Raw genomic sequence first — 21,573 nt, forward strand, 5'->3', positions numbered from 1 at the left:
ACTTACTAGCTGTGTGACCCTAGGCAAATCATTTAACTTTGTTTGCCTCAGTTTCCTCATTTGTAAAATAAACTGTAGAAGGAAATGTCAAATCACTCTATCTTTATCAAGAAAACCCCAAATGGGATCATGAAGTCAGACACGATTGAACAACTCATGAAAGTATGAAAAACAGTAATGAGAAACTCAAAACTACCCTTCTTCATGCTATGTCCATATCAGACTTTGAACACATTTTTCTTAAAGAATGTTTTAGGAAGGGGCAAAGGAAAAAGGGATGCAGATGTGATTAACTTCATACTGTATGCTGGAAAGACTATAAACTGGCAGGCTTGACTATTCTGAAATGAGCTTCTAATAGCCATTGGGGTGAATTTATGTAGCAAATTGCTATCTGCTGTATTCAAATTATTCCCTGAGCTATGACTCATTCAGAAAGTACCAAGCATCGATGAGACACACAATTATCATGCTTAATTAATGTTTGCAACCAAAAAAGAGTAAGGTTGGATTCTTTAATATCATTGTGGATAATGTGGAACTGAAATGGACTGATTATTATCTTGAGATTAATATATTTTCCCTAAGCCATACCCCAGGGTCAAAAGAGAGAGTATAAAAACTATTTGAAAAATCCACTGCAATAATTGCTTTGGAAGCTCATTTTTTTAATGCCTTGCTTCCTTATGCCTGTGTTACTGATTGTAATAGCCTGCACACTTCACCCATTAAGTGGTAATTCAGAATGACAACTACACAGAGATGGAGCAAGTTAGTTAATCACCATGAAACTGTTCCTGAAATACCCTGTCCAACGACTTCCTCAACACAGAAGGCCCCCGATTGCCCAATATTCTCTTTTAGCAAGATCCTCCCATAGTGAGTCAGTTTCAGATATCCTTACAGGAAGTACAGTATAAGGTGAAGGGGCCACAATTCAGCCAAAATATTTTGAATTTTTCTGTATCTGCAACAGAGCCAGTATCCAATACATTAGTGAGAACATGTCAGTAGGGAAAAACCCAGAGTTGTGTTTGTGAGAAGTTACTAGTCATACCAGCCTATCATCCTGAAGAGTTAACCAAATTCTGAAACTTATTGGGATTGTTGCATATGGCACCAGTTTGGGATTTCATCGGTTATTTTAAAAACAATACTTCCAAGGCTATTGCCTTCTGGTTTGATAAGGCAAGAGGCTGAAATATTAAATGGGTAAGGACAACATCTGGGTATCCATCCTGGTCTTTACAATCAGACTGTCCACATGTAATACCCTATAAGGAATTCTTTATCTTTCTCCTTCTAAGACTTGTACTAAGTAAGCATCTCTCACTGGGCTTTTCCAACACTCTGGTCTTTTAGAAAAGATGGTGGCCAAATGGGTGATCTGGTGCTCCATTGTCCTATCTGCCATCTGAAATCCAGTAGGCTTATAAACTAGTTTTTTAGATTTCTGCTCATTTCAAATGTTAGATTGAGCTAAAGAACTAGGAAGGTTAATTTGCTTTTTAAAAAAAATCACTTTGATATGTATTGAGAGGCTAAATATCAATAAAGTTGGGATTGTCCATGCCATATAAATGAAGAAACTATGCACCACTTTCTGGTGATCCTAAAATTTCACTGTTATCATTCTGCACATTCTTTTAGTATTTTAAAAATTCAAGGATTTTCTCCCCCTCTGTAGTTTAATTTAATAGCCAAAATTGTAAGAACCAAAACCCCGGTCATATTTATTGCTTTGGGACCAAAAGCCTCTAAAATTACCAGAGGTAATCCTTTATCATCATATCTACCATACATCACCAGATTGAATTTTGTGCCATTCTATCTTGGTCCGGCCTTCTAGAACTGCCATAGGCTGTGACCCATACCATCTCCCCACCAGATGAGGTGTCCAAATGACCCAATGAGATTTCTTTAATTCACCTTCCTGTGATATCAGGTAGCTGGCACAATGGACAGAGGATTAGATTTGGAGTCGGGAAACCTTCAGTTCAAATCCTGACTTAGACACTCACTAGCTATGTGAACCTGGGTAAGTAACCTCTCAGTCTTAGTTTCCTCATCTATAAAATGAAGGTAATAATTCACAAGTTCATTGGGAAGATCAAATAAGCTTGATAACTTACAGTGCAGCATTATGAACAAAGAATTGTCCCAGAAGTTAGAAAACTTGTTTAGAATTTCTTCTTTCCTTCCTTCTTTTCCTTCTCCCTTTCTTCTTTCCTTCCTTCTTTTTTCTTTTCTTTCTCCCTTCCTTCCTTCTTTCTTTTCTTCTTTTCTTTTTCTCTTCCTTCCATTCATCCATCCTTCCTTGCTTTTGTTCTTTTTTCATTTCTTTTTTCTTCCTTTGTCCCTTCTTTTCTTCATTCTTTTCCTTTTTTCCTTTCTTCCTTCTTCCCTACATTCTTTTCTTCCTCCTTTCCCCTTTCTTCTCCTTCTTTCTTCTCTTTTTTCATTTCCCTTTTTCCATTCCCTCCCTCTCTTCCTTCTTCCTTCCTTTTTTTGTGAATGTAGATAGATGGGCAACTGGCTTGTTAATTTATAGTCTTAGAACCTGCAACACTGAGCAATTAAGACCAGGGTTTATATATTTTAGAGCTGGAATATCCTTATTTTGTAAATGAGAAAACTGAAATTTAGAGAAGTGACTTATCTAAAGTCACAGAGGTCTAGAGCTCAGAGATTGCCTAGTCCAATGCCCCCATTTTATAGATGAGAACATCAAAGCAAAGACAATGTAGATGAATTGTTCAAGTTTGCACAGTTTCAGGTGGCAGGGGTCAGATTTGAACTCAGGTCCTATGATGCCACAGATGGAGCTGTTTTCACTGTACTGCAGAGCTGGGTTTCAAACATGTTTGTTCTTTCCATTCTCCCATTCTGTAATCAGAGGCCCACAATGAATACATCTGGGTTCCTTTAACTTTCTCTAATGTCTAAGTGAAAAATAATCTATCCCTTTTCTATGGGTCTTTACTGGTTTCCATAGTTTTTCTTTTCATTTTGGGAAGTTAAAACTACAGATATTATTTCTTCAATCTTATAAATTCAGTTCATTTCAATGTAATTCAGGAAACAGTAAGTGCCCATTATGGACAGAGTATACTGGGTTTTGATGATAGCAATAAAAAGACAGAAATGAAAGAAAATCCCTGCCCTTAGGAAGCTTATACTCTACTGAGAGATATAGACAAGCAAACAAAGAAGTATATACAAAGGAAATTGAAGAGAGGGAAGCATTAACACATAGAGGGATTAGAAGCTTCCAATAAGAAGGAGCTCATGCTTTTCAATGTAGGTGTTCTATCTATCCTGTGAGATTGGAGAAAGGAATTCTGAGTTCAGAGAACGGCAAGTGAGTCATTTTGGCTAGAACGTAGTGTCCATGCAAGCATGTTCTGGTGGGAATAATGAGGAAGCTAACTCTCAGAGATAGATTGATTTACATAAACCACACAGTAAGTATGGAAGGTGGGATCCAATGATAGATCTCCTGACCCCACTACTGGATTGGCCACAAGGTGATGTCATTCACTTGTAGCAAACTCTCAAAAACCTCTCAAAGTACAGAGGTGCTATAATCTGCATCAATTTGGGAATTCCAATACTGATGGAATAACAGATGGTTGGAGTACTCTGGTAAGAAGAAACATGATTGCACAGGGTGGGTTCGGTTCTTTAGGAACCGTTCTTGTTGTTTAGGTATTTGTCAGTTGTTTGTGACTCTTTGTAATCCTTCTTGAGGTTTTCTTGGCAAAAATACTAGAGTGGTTTGCCATTTCCTTCTCCAACTCATTTTACAGATGGGGAAATTGAGGCAAATAGGGCTAAGTGACTTACCAAGGATCCCCCAGTTAGTAAATGTGTGAGGTCAGATTTGAATATAGGAAGATGAGTCTTCCTGACTTTGAGTCCAATGCTCTATCCAATGTCCTTAATGTCTCTAGAAATAGCCATCAAATATCATGCTTCATTTACAGTGTTGATATTGTTTGTCTGGGGAATTCCATTCTGACTTACAAAAAGAATATTTGGAAGACAATCCATCCATAAGTTGGAGGGTCCATGGAGCAAAACTACTCTTGGAAGTTTAGGATGTGAGCTTCATGCAGTGGTTTTAAGGCAGCTAGATGGTGCAATGCAAAAAAGTGTTGGGCTTTGAGTCAGGGAGACTTGAGTTTCAGTTCTGCCTCAGATACATTCTAGCTGTGTGAACTCACTCTCTCTCAGCCTCAGTTTCCTTATCTGTTAATTGAGGATAATAATGTCATATATCTCTCAGGATTTTTGCAAACTTTAAAGAGCTATCTAAATGCTCAGTGTTGTTGTTATTGTTATTGTAGAACTATTACTATTATTATTATTATTGCCAAGAGGCTTGGTTGGAATCCTAGCTCCAGTACTTACTGTTATTCAGTTCTTTGTCATATCTAACTCTTTCTGACCCCATTTGGGGTTTTCTTGGCACAGATACTAGTGTTTTGCCATTTTCTTTTCCAGCTCTTTTGACAAATAAGGAAACTGAGACTAGCAGAGTGAAATGATTTGCTGAGGGTCACACAGCTAGTAAATATCTAAGGCCAGCTTTGAATTCAGATCTTCCTGACTGCAGGTCTGGTACCCTGTACATTAAATGTGCTGTCTTGTTGCCCTGTTACTTGCCATGTAACCACAGGCATTTCACTGACTCCGTCTTAGATAACAAGTTGATCGGGAGAAGCAACAGTAACAGTATCCATGCCATCAAGATGGCAGAGTTGTTGTGAGAATAACCTCTGCAAAACTTGTTCAGTCATTCCCAACTCTTTGTGACTTCATGGACCAAACTGGCTATGAAGTGTTCTTGACAGAGATCCTGGAGTGGTTGGGGTATTTCCTTCTCCAGTGGATTAAGGCTGAGAGAGCTCAAGTGACTTGCCCATAAGTGTCTGAAGGTCTTACTAACTCCTGCCCCAGTGCTCTATCCATTGAACTATCTAGCTGCCTCCTGCAAACTTTAGAATGAAAGAAGATGGATTTCTTATATTTTAAAAGAGATAAGAGCATGAAGATTTTAACTGTAAAAAACAACTATCAGCATCTGCCAAGCCAAGTCTTTGATTTGAGTCCAAAAACACTAGGATCATCAAACAAACATTAGGCTCATTTAAAAAAAATGTCCTGCACATTTGGTTTGGAGATCTTCAAAGGTAAAAACAACAACACCTCATTCCTCTGGCGCAGAGAACAATGATTGGTGTGTGTTTGGTTTTTTCCAAAGTCAAAATCCACTCAGATTTTCCATACAACTGAAGTTATCCTTTCAAGGCCATAGCTTTTAAAAAATCCTAATGATTTTTGATAGGTAGCTTTTCCTAAAATATATCATATACTTCCCTGCCCATAAATGTTGTTTTTCTTGTATATACACGTTGGTTTCCCTGCATCTTAAGGTCATCGTCATAACATGACCTTTTCTGATGATCCCATTATGAGCAACATGGCTTTAGAGGATAGAGAACTGGCTTTGGAGTCTGGAAAATCCGGGTTCAAATTCCCCTTGGGACACATAACTAATTGTGTGACACTGGCAATGGTGTACGCATAAAAAAAATAAAGTATATGCATAACACAGTTAATCTATTGTATTAATATATTTTCTCCATGACTTTCTTAATCCTAAACTAGTTGTGTCAAACTCAAATAAAAAAGATCCCTTTCAGGGCATATTGACTTAGAAAACCATAAAATAGCATTATTATTTTATTTTAATATGTTTTGTTAAACATTTTCCAATAACATTGTAACTGTGGTTCCAGCCATGCTGGGGAGTTTGGTAGGGCCTGTATCACCTCTGGTCTAGAACACCAGCAAAACAAATCCTGATTTTTAGTGTTTGCTAATATCTTGGGTTTAAATGCTCATGTGGAAAATTGAACAATTGACTTAGTTGAGCTGGTTCAAGGTGGCACTGAACCTGTTAGTTTTCTCTGCAATTTAAAACAATAAGTTACAGAGAAGTTACAAACCTGCCCTGGGCAAGGCAGCTTCCAGAATGAGGGAGTTCTCTAAATCCCTGAAATCTTAAGTCCAGACTCCCTCCTCCTCTTTCTGAGAAGCATCCTTTGTATTGAATAGTAATATATATTTTTTCTTTTTTACTTTCTATTGTTCTCTTAAAAAGATTTCATCCTGTTTTGAGCAACATTCTCTCCATCTTCTAGTGTCATTTGTTATTTCTAATTTAGCAAACTAGGTAACCAAAATTTTAAAAATAGTATTTTATTTTTCTAAATACATGCAAAGATAGTTTTCAACATTCATCTTTGCAAAGCCTTGTATTCCAAATTTTTCTCCCTCTCTCCCACCTCCCCCCAAGATAGCAAGCAGTCTGATATAGGTTAAATATGTACAAGGTAACAAATCTTTTTTTTTTTCTTCCCTGAGGCAATTGGGGTTAAGTAACTTGCCCAGAGTCACATAGCTAGAAGTGTTAAGTATCTGGGGTCACATTTGAACTCAGGTCCTCCTGACTTCAGAGCTGGTGCTCTGTAACAAATCTTTTTGAGGGACCTTTTGTTAGTTCCATAAAGGAAAGAATATTGGACTGGTACCACTATGAAACACTGGACAAGTCACTTATTTTCTTTAGGCCTCAGTTTACCCATCTATAGAACTGAAGACACTGAATCAAATCAGTTTTTCCTAGCAGTTGGCCCATGATCTAACACTAGTTAAAAAGAAAAAAAAAAACCATTATTACCAAAGATGTTTGCTTTCTTAAATTTAATAAACAAACCAAGTTATTCCTTTTCCTTTACCCCCCTCCCAAGTTTTTCCCTTTCTCCTGATCTTCCTATTTCTAGTTCTCCCTAATTACTTGTCCGTGATCCCAGGCTCCTGAACTCTTGTACTAAGGTTATGGAGGATGATAAAGTCCATAGTAGAAAATTTATATATTTTCATAGTCCATAATACCAGTTGGAAAGTTCTCTACTTGGAAGGTATCCAGGTACCTTCCAGCTTTGAAATTCTGTGATTGGTGAGTTCTAATTGGGAGCCTCCATCTTGGAGATGGTGCCATCCTAGCCATGTTTCCTCTCCCTTCTGGCTGTGCATCTGACTGTCTAGACATGTCTATCAGGTCTTAGCTGGCTTTTTACCCTGGAATTTCCCTCAGTGCTTGGGACCTTCTCATCCATGAACAGTCCTCTCTCCATCTTTTCCCAGTGATGAGTTTCACTTGGGGGATGGGCCCAAATCAAACATATTTCATTCTCCTCCTGACTAAACTTCTCATTCTGCTTAATTCCCCATAATATCTCTGTATAGATGCCTTCTTTTTCCTCCTTCCCTTTCAACTCACCCACTAGAATATAAGTTCCTTGAAGGTAGGAACTGTCATTCTTTGTGCTTATATTTATAATCCTAATGCATAGCACAATGCCTAGAGCATAATAAGTATCTGATAAATATTTATTATTCTAATAAATGCCAATTTTCTCAGATGAAATATCAGAGAAGCAACAAAGCATGGTATTTAAAGGGGCCAGTCTTGAAATAATAGAAAACTAAGTTCATCTGTTGTCTCTGATCCGTGCAGCCAGGTGGTGTAGTAGAGAGAATGCTGTAATTAAACCTGAGTTCAGATGCAGCCTTATCACATACTAGCTGTGTGATCCTAAGCAAGTCACTTTAACCTGTATGTATGAGTTTCCTTACCTGTAAAATGAAGGTAATAATAGCAACAAGCCTCAAAATTCTGTATAAATGTTGTTATCATTATTTTGTGGATCTGGACAAGTCGTTTATTCCTAAGGAACTGCCCCAGACAACTCTCTGAAATTTGAGTAGTTAACAGATGATATGTCACTCTGCATTAGTAGAAAAAGTTTTCTTTATAGAAGAAATTGTAAATCTCCTAACTCTTCTCCAGCAGTTTCTTTTTTCAAATGAGCAATAAAGTGTGTGGTTTCAATTAAGGGAATTTGTGACAACTGTTTCAAGAATGCAGACTTTTTTTGATTGGAGATTGTCAGAAGTTTGATTTCCAAAAGACTGATCTCTAGTAAAGTGGCACGTATCTTAAAATCTTGTTGACTTCCTTTCTTAATTATGACAATTCAAAGTTCAGAAAAGAACCAGGGCTACAAAAATTATTGTGGCAGTCTTACTGTCCATCTGTCTGGAAGGAAGTAAGGAAATAAACACTTAAGTGCCTACTATGTGCTAAGGCTTTAAGTCAATACTATAAGCCACAGAAAACAGAAAGAGAATGCTTGCTGAGCTTCAGCCAGATGGAAAGAACTCAATTGGGAAAATAGAAGCTTTCAAAAGGAAAGGGTCAACTTTCTCAACCAATTTGGCTGCTTTCAGGAAGGGCGATAGGAGGAATTCAACTCTTTAGTCACCCCTGAGACTACTCACCCCAATTCTTTAGGAAGTGTAGTCTTAGATAATGATGGCTCTCTGAGAATAGGGATTTCTTTCTTCCCTTTCATTTTTTTATGGTCCAAAAGTAGCTGAGAGCTGTAAAAGCCATTAGCTTACTGAAGAAATGGACCAACCATATTATATGGGTTTGAATGACTATAAAATTCTTATAATAGCATTATTTTAAAAACTTTTGAATATTTTGTTGACTGAATCTTGAATAGCATCTGAGATGGATTCATTATTCTACAGTCTAGTTAATAGTAAGCTATGTATGAGGGGAAGGGGAAATTAGTGTATAAGCTATCACTGTACATGCAGCCTTTTAATGACTGATTCAATGCAACCATTTTTTCCCTTGGCCTAAAGGCCTCTTTTTCCCCTTTTTTTAGTGGTTCCTAATTGCCAATAAGTCATACAAAGTGAGTGTAGCCAGCTCATTTTTCTTCAGTGGTGTGTTCGTGGGAGTGATAACATTTGGCCAACTTTCGGATCGTTTGGGAAGGAAAAAGGTCTATCTAACAGGTAAGTTATTGCAATCCTGATAAAACCCAAGTTTCATGGCAGTCCTATGTTACTTTTTCATTGTGCTGCTTAAAGTTCTTTGGGTAACTGTTTAGAAAGTGTAAAATTTTGTATTGATTTTATCTGACAGGCAAACTACAACCAGACCCAATTTTTGCCAGATATTTATAGCTTGACTTACCAAGACCAAGTATCTTAATTTTCAACATTATCTTTGTCCTTCTCCTCTAAATTCTAGGGTAAGAATCTCATATAATCTCAGAGTTGTATTGTGTCTCTTATTTCACGGATGAGGAAACTTAGGTTCAAGAAAGATGAAATGACTTTCCCAAATTAGTTTCCCATAGGCCCAGTGGAATAATGAGATAGTCTGCATTCAACCTTCAGCTAGATTTCTGCCTCCTTTGTAGGTTGCCTCTCTCTAAACAGACTACAAAGAATTCTGCCAAGTTCGCTTGCTATGTGGTAACCAATAGAATAAACACCAGAATTCTAAGATCATAGAATTTAGAACTGGAAAGTACCTTAGAGATCACTTACTCCCATAACCTCATTTTGTAGTTAAGGCAACTGAGACCCAACAAGAGTAAAGTGACTTTCTCCTCTCTTCCTCCTTCCTTCCCTCCCTTTCTTCCTCCTTTTTTTCTCTCTCTCTCTCTCTCTCTCTCTCTCTCTCTCTCTTTCTCTCTTTTCTCTCCTCTCTCTGCCTCTCTCTTCCCCCCCTCTGTGTGTCTGGGTCTGTATATATGTATATATATGTTTTCCCCCAGTTACGTGTAAAACAATTTTTTATATTTGTTTTTAAAACTTTGAGTTTCAGATTCTCTCCCTTCCTCCTTCCCCATCCTCCCACTTTCAATTGAGAAGGCATATGTGAAGTTATACAAAACATTTCTATACAAGTAATGTTTTGAAAGAAAACATAGATTCCTCCCCCCAAATAAAACTCTGGGAAAATAAAGTTTTAAAAAAGTATAATTCAGTCTGTATTCAAATACAAACAGTTCTTTCTCTGGGTGTGGATAGTATTTTTCATCATAAATTTTTCAGAATAATTTTGGATCATTGTGTTGCTGAAAATAGCAAAGTCATTCCCAGTTGATCATCCGACAACACTGCTATTAATTTGTACATAATACAGAGGACTTTCCAGTTTTTTTTTTTCTGAGTGCATCCTGCTCATTTCTTATAGAAAATAGTATTCCATCATAATTACATAACACAATTTATTCAGCCATTCCCCAATTGATGGGCATCCCCTCAATCTCTAATTCTTTGCCCTGAGAAAAGAGCTGCTATAAGTATTTTTGTACATATAAGTCCTTTTCCTTTTTTTAATCTCTTTTGGGATTCATGCCAATAGTAGTATTGTTAGGTCAAAGGATCTGCGTGATTTTATAGCTATTTGGGCATAGTTCATATCATAAAGTGACTCACTTAAGAAATGCAGGTAATAAAAGAAAGTTAAGGATTTGAATTGGGTCTCCTGATTACAAATATAATACTCTCTTCATTATAAAGACTATCTGGTGTAGGTCATTTAGAATTTACTTGTACTAGCCTCTGCTCTCTAATAGTTAAATTGTCAGTTTCTGTTCTTCCTAGAAGTATTTTCTTAGTAAGTGTATGAAAAAGATATAACTTAAAAGACTATAGCTTAAGAACATTTGTATTTTTCAAGGACTCTCTTCATAAAGCAACAGATAAAATAAATAATTATCGTCAAATGTTGTTTTTTTGTACCTTTTTTAGTAAATGAATATTATTCCTTGCTTTTTTTAGGTTTTGCCCTTGACATCCTGTTTGCTATTGCAAATGGATTTTCCCCCTCATATGAGTTCTTTGCCATATCTCGATTTCTCGTGGGAGTGATGAATGGAGGGATGTCGCTGGTATCTTTTGTTTTATTGAATGAATGTCTGGGCACTGCCTACTGGGCTCTAGCAGGTAAACTTTTAGACTCATTTATAAACAAAATAGATCTTGGTAGACACTATTATGGACACCACGAGAACTGGTTTAACTCCAAAGTCTTTGAAAAACAAGTTCAGAAGTTCATAGTATTATGTAAACAACACTGACCTAGACATAAAATGCCAAAGTTTCAGTCCTGACTCACTGTCTTTTATGAAAATGGGCAGGTCAGTTAACTCTGAGGCTCACTTTGCTCATATTTGAGCAAATATGAGGGGGTTCAATTGGATGATCTCAGAGGACTCTCTAGTGATCTGGGAATATAAATGTTGTTTAATAATTTTTCTCTTCTGAATTTAGTTCCAATTTTTTTCCCATGTGACCTTGTACAGGTAATTTATTAGCATTTCCTAGAATCATGGAAGACCAGGTGTGGAAAGGACCTTAGAAGTCACTGAATCCAGTCCTTGAATTTATTGTTGTTTTTCAAGAAACTTTATTGATGCCTCTTTTCTTTACAGCCTGTTTCAAAAACAGGTCCCTCCCTCCACTGGAGCCTTTCTTCAGGACAAATCAGCCAACAAGCATTAAGCACTGATTCTGTGCCAAGTACTATACTAGTCTCTAGGGACAGGAAGGCAGAAATAAACCAGTCCCTGCTCCTAAAAAACAAGTTGTATCAAAGAAAAAAAAATCACACAAAATAGATGAGACAATGAAAGCTTCTTTAATATAGCTAATTTTCTTTCCTAATAGCCCTCTACCTTTCTGCTGTGGGGGAAGAACATTTGTTATTTGTCCTCCCAGGATCCTCACTGACTTTTTTAGCTACTGAAAGCTGTTTCTTCTAGTGGGACCTGCACTTAAATCATAGAAGTCACTGTGTCTGTAGATTGGTTATATTTAGAAGTAGCTAGGTGGTGAAGGAGCCTGGAGCCAGGAGGATTTGAGTTTAAAATAGGCTCCTACACTTCCTCATTTAACCTCAATTTACCTCAGTTTCTTCATCTGTGAAATGAGGTTAATAATAGTATCCATCTCTAGTGGTTCTGAGGATCAAATGAGATGATATTTGTAAAGCATAGTATCTGACACATAATAGACACTGTATAAGTGCTGTTATTGTTATAATTATTATATTTTTCTTTTAGCTCTATGTATTCATTTTGTATCAGTTCAAACAGACCTTCCCATGTTTCTCTGAATTCCTCACAGTCATTATTTTTAGTGCATAGTAATATTCCATTATGTTCATACAGTTTTTTCAGCCTTTTCTCAATTAATGGGTATTCACTTTGTATTCACATTTCTTCTTTATTCCCAATTAGTGCTTGTATTAATATTATATTATATAGTGGACCATTGTTTCTATTTTTGATTTCCTTGGGGCATATGCTGACTAATGGGATGGCTGGATTAAAGGATTTGGACAATTTAATCACTTCACCCCTCTCAAGCAAAATTGTTTTCCAGAATTATTAGCATTCTGCATTTCCATTAACAATGCATTAGCCTGCCTCTCTTGTTAGTTCCCCTCAAATGCTGCCTGTTCCCATATTTTGTCACTTTTCCCAATAGACATGTTAGGAGGAGAAATCTCAGAGTTTTACTTTGCTGTTAGTGATTTGGCACATATAATCACTTAGAGTTTTCAAAGTTTCTTTTGAATTTTGTTGTCATTTTCAGACCTTTTGAGAAATAACTCTTCCTTTTATAAATTTGTGTTGATTCACTCTATATTTTGGATGTTAGGCTTATAAGTGATATATGTTGCAATACTATTTCTATCTTATTTTACTTCATTGATTTTATTTATATTCAAGTTGTAGAATTTTATGCAATCATAATTACCTTTTATGATTTCTCTCTCATTTAGAATTCTCCCCACATATATATAGAGAGACATAATTTTAAAAGAGATTTTCTCTTGATCCCTTTGATTTTTTTTATGGTATGTCATTTTATATTTAAATTACATACACATTTTGAGACTACTGTGGTATATAGTGTAAATTATTGCTCTACACTTAATTTCTGCCAAAATGGTTTTCAGTTTTCCATGTAGCTTTTTGGGAAATGGTAGTGAGGCCAAGAAGTTAGTCATTTCGTTACTCATTTAGGCTTTGTGTTTGTTAACACTGAGCTCCTATTTTCATTTATTTCTTTTTTAGTCATTTCACTTTCCTCATAATTTTGATTGGTTTTTTTTAATTAATAGTATTTTATTTTCCCAAATACATGCGAAGGTAGTTTTCAGCATTCATCTTCACAAAATTTTGCATTTCAGAATTTTTTCTCTCTCTCCTCCCCCCTCGCTCAGATAGCAAGCAATTTGATATAGGTGATCATGTCCAATTCTTCTAAACATATTTCCATATTCATCATGCTTTGCAAGAAATATATCAAAAGGGGGAAAAAAACCAAGCAAACAAACAATAACAAAAAAAGTGAAAATACTATACTTTGGTCCACATTCAGTCTTCATGGTTCTCTCTCTGGATGCAGATGGCTCTCTCCATCACAAGTCTATTGGAAATCAACTCTGAGGTACCACAACACACCTCTCAGATTGCCTAAAATGACAGAAAAAGATAATGATGAATACTGAAGGGCATGTGGGAAAACTGAGACACTAATACATTGTTGTAGAGTTGTGAACTGATTCAAACATTCTGGAAAGCAATTTGGAACTATACCCAAAGGGCTATCAAACTGTGCCTGTCCTTTGATCCAGCAGTGTCTCTACTGGGCCTGTATCCTAAAGAGATCTTAAAGGAGGGAAAGGGACCCACATGTGCAAAAATGTTTATGGAAGCCCTTTTTATAGTGGCAAGAAAATGGAAACTGAGTGGATGCCCATCAGTTGGGGAATGGCTGAACAAGTTATGGTATATGAATGTTATGGAATATTATTGTTTTTTAAGAAATAATCAGCAGGATGATTTCAGAGAGGCCTGGAGAGACTTACACGAACTGATGCTGAGTGAAATGAGTAGAACCAGGAGATCATTGTACATGGCAACAGCAAGATTATGTGATGATCAGTTCTGATGGACATGGCTCTCATCAACAGTGAGGTGATTCAGACCAGTTACAATGGTCTGTGATGAGGAGAGCCATCTGTACCAGAGAGGACAATAGGAACTGAATGTGGACCACAACATAGTATTTTCACTCTTTTTATTATTGTTTGCTTACATTTTGTTTTTTCTCATTTTTTCCTTTTTGATCTGACTTTTCTTGTGCAGCATAATATTTGTTTAACATATATTGGATCATTTGCTGACTGGGGGAGGGGGTGGGGGAAGGGAAGAAAAAATTAGAACGCAGGGTTTGGCAGAGATGAATGTCGAAAATTATTCATGTATATATATTTTGAAAATAAAAAGCTTTAATTAAAAAAAAGGAAAAGAAAAAAAGAAATAAAAATCAAGTCTATTGAAATTGCCTTGAATTGCCTCATTGTTGAAAAGAGCCAAATCCATCACAGTTGATCATCACATATTGATCCACATTAGTGGATTATGTCTGTGCCACTATTTAGTTTCAATATTAAGTGATAAAATCAAATTCTCCTTGCCAGTGTTTAAACCTCTTTTCTCATTGCTATAGTTACTATTTCCTCTAGTGTGTATATTCAGAATGAAAAAAAAAAGGACATCCTTGCTATTTTAATCTTATTTTTACTTGGGGAAATTTCTGGTGTTTTTCCATTACAAACAATGCTAGCTCTTGGTTTGAAGTATATGCTTTTGACAAACTTTCATTTTACAAATGAGAATTGAGGCCCGAGAAAATGAAGTAATTGACCCCAGTTACACAGTGAATTAGTGCTATAACAAAGGTTAGAACCTAAGCATTCTATCTCCCTCTTCTTTGCTAGCACTTAAGACTCCCAAACTCATACCAAAAAGATGAAGGACCTCAGCAATCATCCAGTGTTACCATCTTATTTACAGATGCAGATACAAGGGCTCAGAGAACAGCAATCTTTATTCTTTACTTTATTGGCATAAAATGTTGCCCTAGGAGAAAGCCTTTGCAAATCTTATTGTCCATCCAGGCACGTCTTCTCATATTGCAAAAAGGAGGATTTTTCTGTTGTAGAATGTGGTCCAAGAAACTTGTGATCCACCTTGATGAATCCAAGTTCTAATGAATACAAAACTATTTAATGGATGAATGCATATGTATCATGCTGATTTACTCCCGCATGTAGTTTTGCACTTCTCTTTTTTGAGCCCCATCACAACCTTATGAAGTAGATGCCATAACTCTTTATTATCTTCATTTTACAGTTAAGGAATTGAAGTCTGGAAAGGTAAAATGCCATAAATATTTATTTTCCCCATGTTACAAATGAGGAAACTGAGACCCAGGGAGAGATTAAGTGGCTTGCTCATAATTGGATGTGCACCCAGGTCTTCTTGATTCCATGTCCAACACTTTGCCTATTATACCATCATAAGGAGTTGAGTGGAAAAGGAGAGGATTTGACATAAATGGATCCCTGTTCCTCCCCTAGTCCAGCTAAATCAGCTGTCAGAGTCTAGAGGAGAAATAAATTAAGATCAATATGTATGGTTATTAGAGATGGGCTGCTGAGCAAACTGGAAATCAGCTCTAACTTCCCTGGCCATACCTCCTGGTCTTTGGTGCCTTCATAAAGAAGTGAGTTTGGTTGAGCAAAAAATTGACAGTCTTTCCAAACTCTGCCCATTCTGCCATTTATAACTGGTAAGAGAGACATAATTTAATCTTGCACTTGGAAACAGAAGAGAACTTTTTTTTCCAAAAGGAATCAAATAGTGCCTTGTGTCCAGTACTATGCTGGGCAGTGGTAATGCATCACCTTCCCTTCTTTTTTTAGAGATAAGAGGCTATGGATGTGAAACATTTCTCTACTGAAATGTTGGTTAATTTTATTGAATTGCTTTTTATTCCTCTTTTGTTATTCTTTGTTCCAAGGGTAGACCTCACTATACAGTAGAAAAGATGGTTATATTAGGAAATTAAGACTACATAAAAACAAAGAGATATTAATGATTTAAAAAGAAAATTAGTAAGTGAACATTTTAAAATGTATTTTCCAGTTGCAAAAGTGTAGTCTAGCTATAATTAACAAGGAAATTAGCAACAGTCTTGTTTCTGTTATTAAATTTAAATAGAGAAGACTCTAAGACAGTTTTAAATCACTACTAAAATCCTAGCCATTATTCAATTAAGAATCTTCTATATTTTTCATTAGCTTGTCACTTTCCTACAAAAATTCCACATTTCCATATTGATTTATATATGGACTTAATTTGGTTTTGTTTACTTAATCTTTTGCAAAAAGTTAGTGAGAAGTAACTCATTCCCACTCAATTTGTGGTGTCCTGTTCCTATCAAATTTACTTGCATTGGTCAGTAAATAAGGCCTCTTGGTTTGTCTTTATTGGCCAACAGAAATAAAAAGGCATACAATAATCTGTGTTTAAACATAAGAATTCCTCTTTCTCCTCTGTCCCCTCCTTATTCATCCTTGAATCTGTTCGTATCAAAGGTTAAAAATTTCGTACTTGTGAAATCAGTAAGATTGTTAAACTGGAAGGTTAAAACAGAGATAGGTGGTTGGATATCTTTTACAGAGGGCTGAAAAAACTGTGATGATTCTGTTGTTGGAAGTATGGTATAGGGCAAAAATTACTGCCTCTGGAGTCAAGTGATCTAAGTTCAGATCCTGACTGACACTTGTTACTTGTGTGGCCATAGCCAAGATACTTGCCCTCCTTGGACCTAATTGTCCTCATCTTTTAAATGAGTGGTATACACAAGATGACCTCTACATAATTCCAGTGGTACAACAACTTTATCTTTTATGGCAAGAGCTGGAAAGGTGTTAGGAAGAAGTGGTTCTGAAGAGGCTCTTCCTTTGTGCTCTGTGTGTGGGGTGGGGGGAAAGGTATATTTGTTACTTATTCCATATGCCTTGGTATGTGTTAAAAAGGAGTGCCAGAGATAATAATTCTCTCAGCTAAATTTTTTCATTTGTTATAAGTAAATAGATTGATATGGATCTAGATAAATGAATGGATAGATATAGGGAAGGGGAGAGAGAAACAGATAAATGGATGGATAGATATAGAGATAGACACATAGACAGATAAAAATACAGATGGATGGATGTATAGAGATAGATAGGGATATAGATGGATGGATAGATATAGATATATAGATGATAGATAAATAGACAGACAGATGGATGAACAAATGAATGGATGGATGGATGGATAGACAGATAGATAAGCATATAAATGGATGGTTGGATAGAGCAGACAGGTGGATGGATGGATAGATAGATAAGGATATAGATGGTTGTTGAGAGAGACACAAATGAATGGATGGATAGACATAGAGATAGATACCTAGACAGATAGATATGAATATAGATGGATGAATATATGGAGATATAGAGATAGGGAGATAGATGGATGGATAGATATAGAGATAGATAACTATATAGATAGATGGCTGGGTGGATAAATGGATGAATAGGTAGATAGATAAGCGAATAGATGATGGTTGGTTAGAGACAAATGAATGGATGGATAGATAAGGATATAGATGATTGGTTAGAGAGAAAGAGGGGGGAGGGAGAGAGAGAAAGAAAAGTATACAGATAGATAGATATTTTATTTTTTGCTTTGGTCCTCTGATTTATTAAGTATGGGAAATTTCTTGTCTGGAAATTCCTTCCACATATACAAATTGACAATCTGTCTTAGAGAATTGACTATGGTACTGAGAGATTATATTATTACTCCAAGAATACCTGACTAGTTTTATGCAGAGGCAAGACTTGAACACACATCCTCATGACTCCAAAGTCCAAGGTCATAAGCCTTAAGCTGGAAAGGACCTGAAAGGTTATTTAGTCTAACACCTATTATTGTACAGATAAGGCCATTGCAAACCAAGCAGATTGACTTGTCCAATGTTACATAGATATTAAATATCAGAAAAGGGATTTGAACTTGGGGGCTTTAATTGATTCTTTCCACAATATTATGCGCTCGCTTGCACGCGTGCGCGCTCTCTCTCTCTCTCTCTCTCTCTCTCTCACTATTTAAATAAAAATAAGAATTCTTTTCTGGTTGATCCAGAATGCCCTTCTTTTGGCTCATGAAAATTAGATAAACTTTTAATTTAATGGGTTTTTTGTCTCTTTAGTCCGTCAAGATATGCACTTTGTCCCCATTTTAGCTTTTATTTTCCTTTCTTCAGTGCTTCAGTATTCTCACCACTGATACAGATCATAAAAATTCTTTGCATATATTGTTATTTTAAAAAAATCTTTTCCTGGCATCCATTCTTATGGGGATTTTGAACATCTCACAACATAGCTAGGTTGGTGGTCAGAATGTACACATACAGGCTCCAACTGGATATTTTTTTAAAGCACAGTTTTAAAAGAAAATAAAATCTATTTTTGGTGAACCAGGAGCAAGTAGAGAGGAAATAAGAAAAAGCCAACTTGATTATTTAATTCATACTAGCAGTGATGAGGATTAAATGTATGAATTTTACACAAGAACTACATGAATACCTAGAATAAGTGACACAAGAAATAAAAAATGAAAAAGTCTCTGAAATAAAAGAATTAAAAGAAGAATAGTATCTTAGAAAACAACAAACTTTACCTAAAAAATGAACTACTTATAAACTAAAATAGACTAAAGAGAAATAAGTTATTTTATGAGACAGCAAAAAATACTGGGACAAAATCAGAATATTTAAGTGTAGAAAAAATATAAAGTATATGATGTCAGAAACAACTGACTTAGATGATAACTCAAGGAGAAACAATGTAAGTACCATTCAACTCTCTGGAAATAGATTTTTTAAAAGCCAAAATATATATTTCAAAAGATCATAAATTAAAACTGACTAGATCTATTAGAACTAAAGAATAAAGTAAATCTAGAAAGAATCATCTCTTGAAAGAGACCCCAAAAGGAAGTCTCTGGAATGTCATAGCTAAAAACTAAACTTCCACATCAGAAGAAAAAAAAAATATACTGCAAATATCCTCCAAGAAGCATCTCAAGAATTGTAATCAGGATTATATAAGACCTTACAATTTTCACTTTTTTCTCAATAGTATTTTTTTTCCAAATACATAAAAAGATAATTTTCACCATTTATTTTCTGTAAGACTTTGTGTTCCAAATTTTTTTTCCTTCCCAAAACAACAGTAATCTGATATAAGTTAAATCATGTACAATCTTTCTAAATGTGTTTACATGTTTGTCATGTTGTGTAAGAAAAATTAGATCAAAAAGTGAAAAAAATATGAAAAAGAAAAAAGCATATAAACAAACAAAAAAGGTAAAAATATATGCTTTGATACATATCAGATTCCATAGGTCTTTCTCTGGAGGGAGATGGCATTTTCCATCCCAAGTCTGTTGGAATTGTCTTCGATCACCACATTGCTGAGAAAAACCAAGTCCATCACAGCAACTATCACTTTAAATGAGATGTCTTATAAGAGAATTTGATATTCAAAAACTCAAAAGAAATAGATTTACAAACAAAATTTACCTTGCAAAGCTGAATGTTATCTTACAGGAAAAAAATATGGACCTTTCTTAGAATAGAGGCTACATTACTGATTTTTTTTTTTGAGAGCTTAATGTGAATTTGAAAATAAAAACACATAAATCCAGAGAAACCTAGGAAGATAAATTTACTTGACTAATTAGAAGGAGCACTTCTAACATTCTAAAAGAGAAGAAACAAGTACCCTTTAGAACATTAATAACTTCAAAGGGAGTTGATGTTAAGGGAATCAAATAAGAAACTGAGAAGTTCTGAGGCTGGGGGTACAGAGAAAATTGGATTTTCTTTGAGGATTTAAAGAGGGGTAAAAGAAGGGAGGATAAACAGTACATTAATGTAGAAATGAGGAAGAAGGGACTAGAACTTTTTTACAATAGCACATAAGAAGGATATATAGACATACAGGTGTGGGGAGAATAAGCATTAGATAAATTGCATTCTTATCTGAAAAAGAGAGGGGAATGTGGATCACATACAATGTGGTTTGATGTAGTAATATAACAAATTCAATAGGAAAACAAATGAAGTTGAAGAGTGAAATGGTAAGGGAGATTAATGAGAGAGGGAATAGTCACAAGCAAAACAAAACTTCCTGGTCCTGAAGAGAGATTTAAAGAGGGAAAAAGAAGGGAATAGAGAGGAAGGAGAGAAGAAGGGAGGAGAGGGGACAAAAGAAACTTATAGGTGTGTTGGACTTAGTTACCTCTTAGGTAACTGGCAAGTGAATAAACAAAATGGGGTATGCAAATGTAATGGGATATTCTTGTACTGTAAGAAATGATAAAAGAGATAATTTTAGAGGATTCTGGGTAGTATTATTTGATATCAAATGAACCAGGAGGCTGCTTTAAACAGAGCAGCAACATTGAAAAGAAATTAAATTTTGAAAGATTTAAAAATATGTTTAATATGATTGTACGTGTATAATCCATATCAGATTGGATTCATCCCCATGGGAGGGAGGGGAAAATGGAAACCAAAATCTTATAAAAGTAAATATTGAAAATTATATTTACATATAATTGGAAAAAATAGAATGTTATTAAGTGAGGGAAAAAAAGGAAAGATTTAAGTACTTTACATTGTCTCTAGAAGACCTCTGATAAAGTTTATTATCCTCCTGTTGACAGAGTAGTGATGGAAACAAGGTAAAGGGAGAGACATGCATTTTTGGATATGAGCAGCATGTAAATTAATTGTAATAGACTGTTTGATTTTTCTTTTTTTCTCAGTTTTAAATTGGGGGAAGAGAGGTAGGGAAGTGGACAAGGTACCATGGTGATAAAACAGAACATTGTAATATTTTAAAAGTATACAGAAGACAGAAGGAAGTTCATTTGAACACACAGATGAAGAGAACAGTTTTGAAAATAATGTAGAATTTATCACATGTTTTTTAAAAAGTGGGTGATATGAAATATGTATTTCCTGTTTTATATATCCACTACTGTTACTTTTTCTTAGTTCAAAATAAAAATAAATTTTTTAAAAAAGGAACCCATTTGGCTGCTGCTGGGGAAACAAATTTCACTGATTACATAACCAGGTTGAAAACCTTGGCATCACAACATTGATAAATATGGAAATATGTTTAAATAGATTACGCATGTTTAACCTATATCAGATTACTGGTTGTCTTGGTGAGGGAAGCTGCAAAGGAGGAAGGGAGGAACAAATTTGGAAAACAAAATCTTACAAAAATGAATGTTGGAAACTATCTTTACCTATAATTGGAAAAAGAAAATTAAGGGAGTTAAATAAGAAAATGAGAGATTCTGAGACTGGGGTGCAGAGAAAATTGGTTTTTCTTTGAGAACTTAAAGAGGGGTAAAATAAGGGAGGGTAAACAGAATACACTAATGTAGAAAGGAGAAAGAAAAGAGTAGAACATCAACTCTCTCATTTTTTAATCCCAGGATCTACTTAGTTTCACATGTCTTTCTGTTTTATGCCTATCATTTATCTTTTATTTTCTTTCTCCTTTCTCCTCCTACTGCCATCACCCTAAACTAGGTCATAATTACTTTTTATTTGATTTATTTTAATAAATTCCTCCTGAGTTCTCCATATTCATTATGCCTTTTCTTCATATAGTTGCTTAAAATGTCTTTC

The 21,573-nt window shown here is 35.4% G+C and overlaps 1 protein-coding gene across 1 annotated transcript in view; it reads left to right on the forward strand.

Annotated features, from left to right (window-relative positions):
* The window catches only part of SLC22A15 (solute carrier family 22 member 15), a 90,249-nt gene that overhangs the window by 19,065 nt on the left and 49,611 nt on the right, over positions 1 to 21,573 (forward strand). The window contains exons 3-4 of the mRNA XM_003769821.3: positions 8,811 to 8,943; positions 10,726 to 10,890. Coding sequence (XP_003769869.2) covers positions 8,811 to 8,943; positions 10,726 to 10,890 — 298 coding nt within the window. The remainder of the gene's footprint in view (positions 1 to 8,810; positions 8,944 to 10,725; positions 10,891 to 21,573) is intronic.

Source organism: Sarcophilus harrisii, chromosome 4 (assembly GCF_902635505.1).
Source record: "Sarcophilus harrisii chromosome 4, mSarHar1.11, whole genome shotgun sequence".
Classification (NCBI taxonomy): Eukaryota; Metazoa; Chordata; class Mammalia; order Dasyuromorphia; family Dasyuridae; genus Sarcophilus; species Sarcophilus harrisii.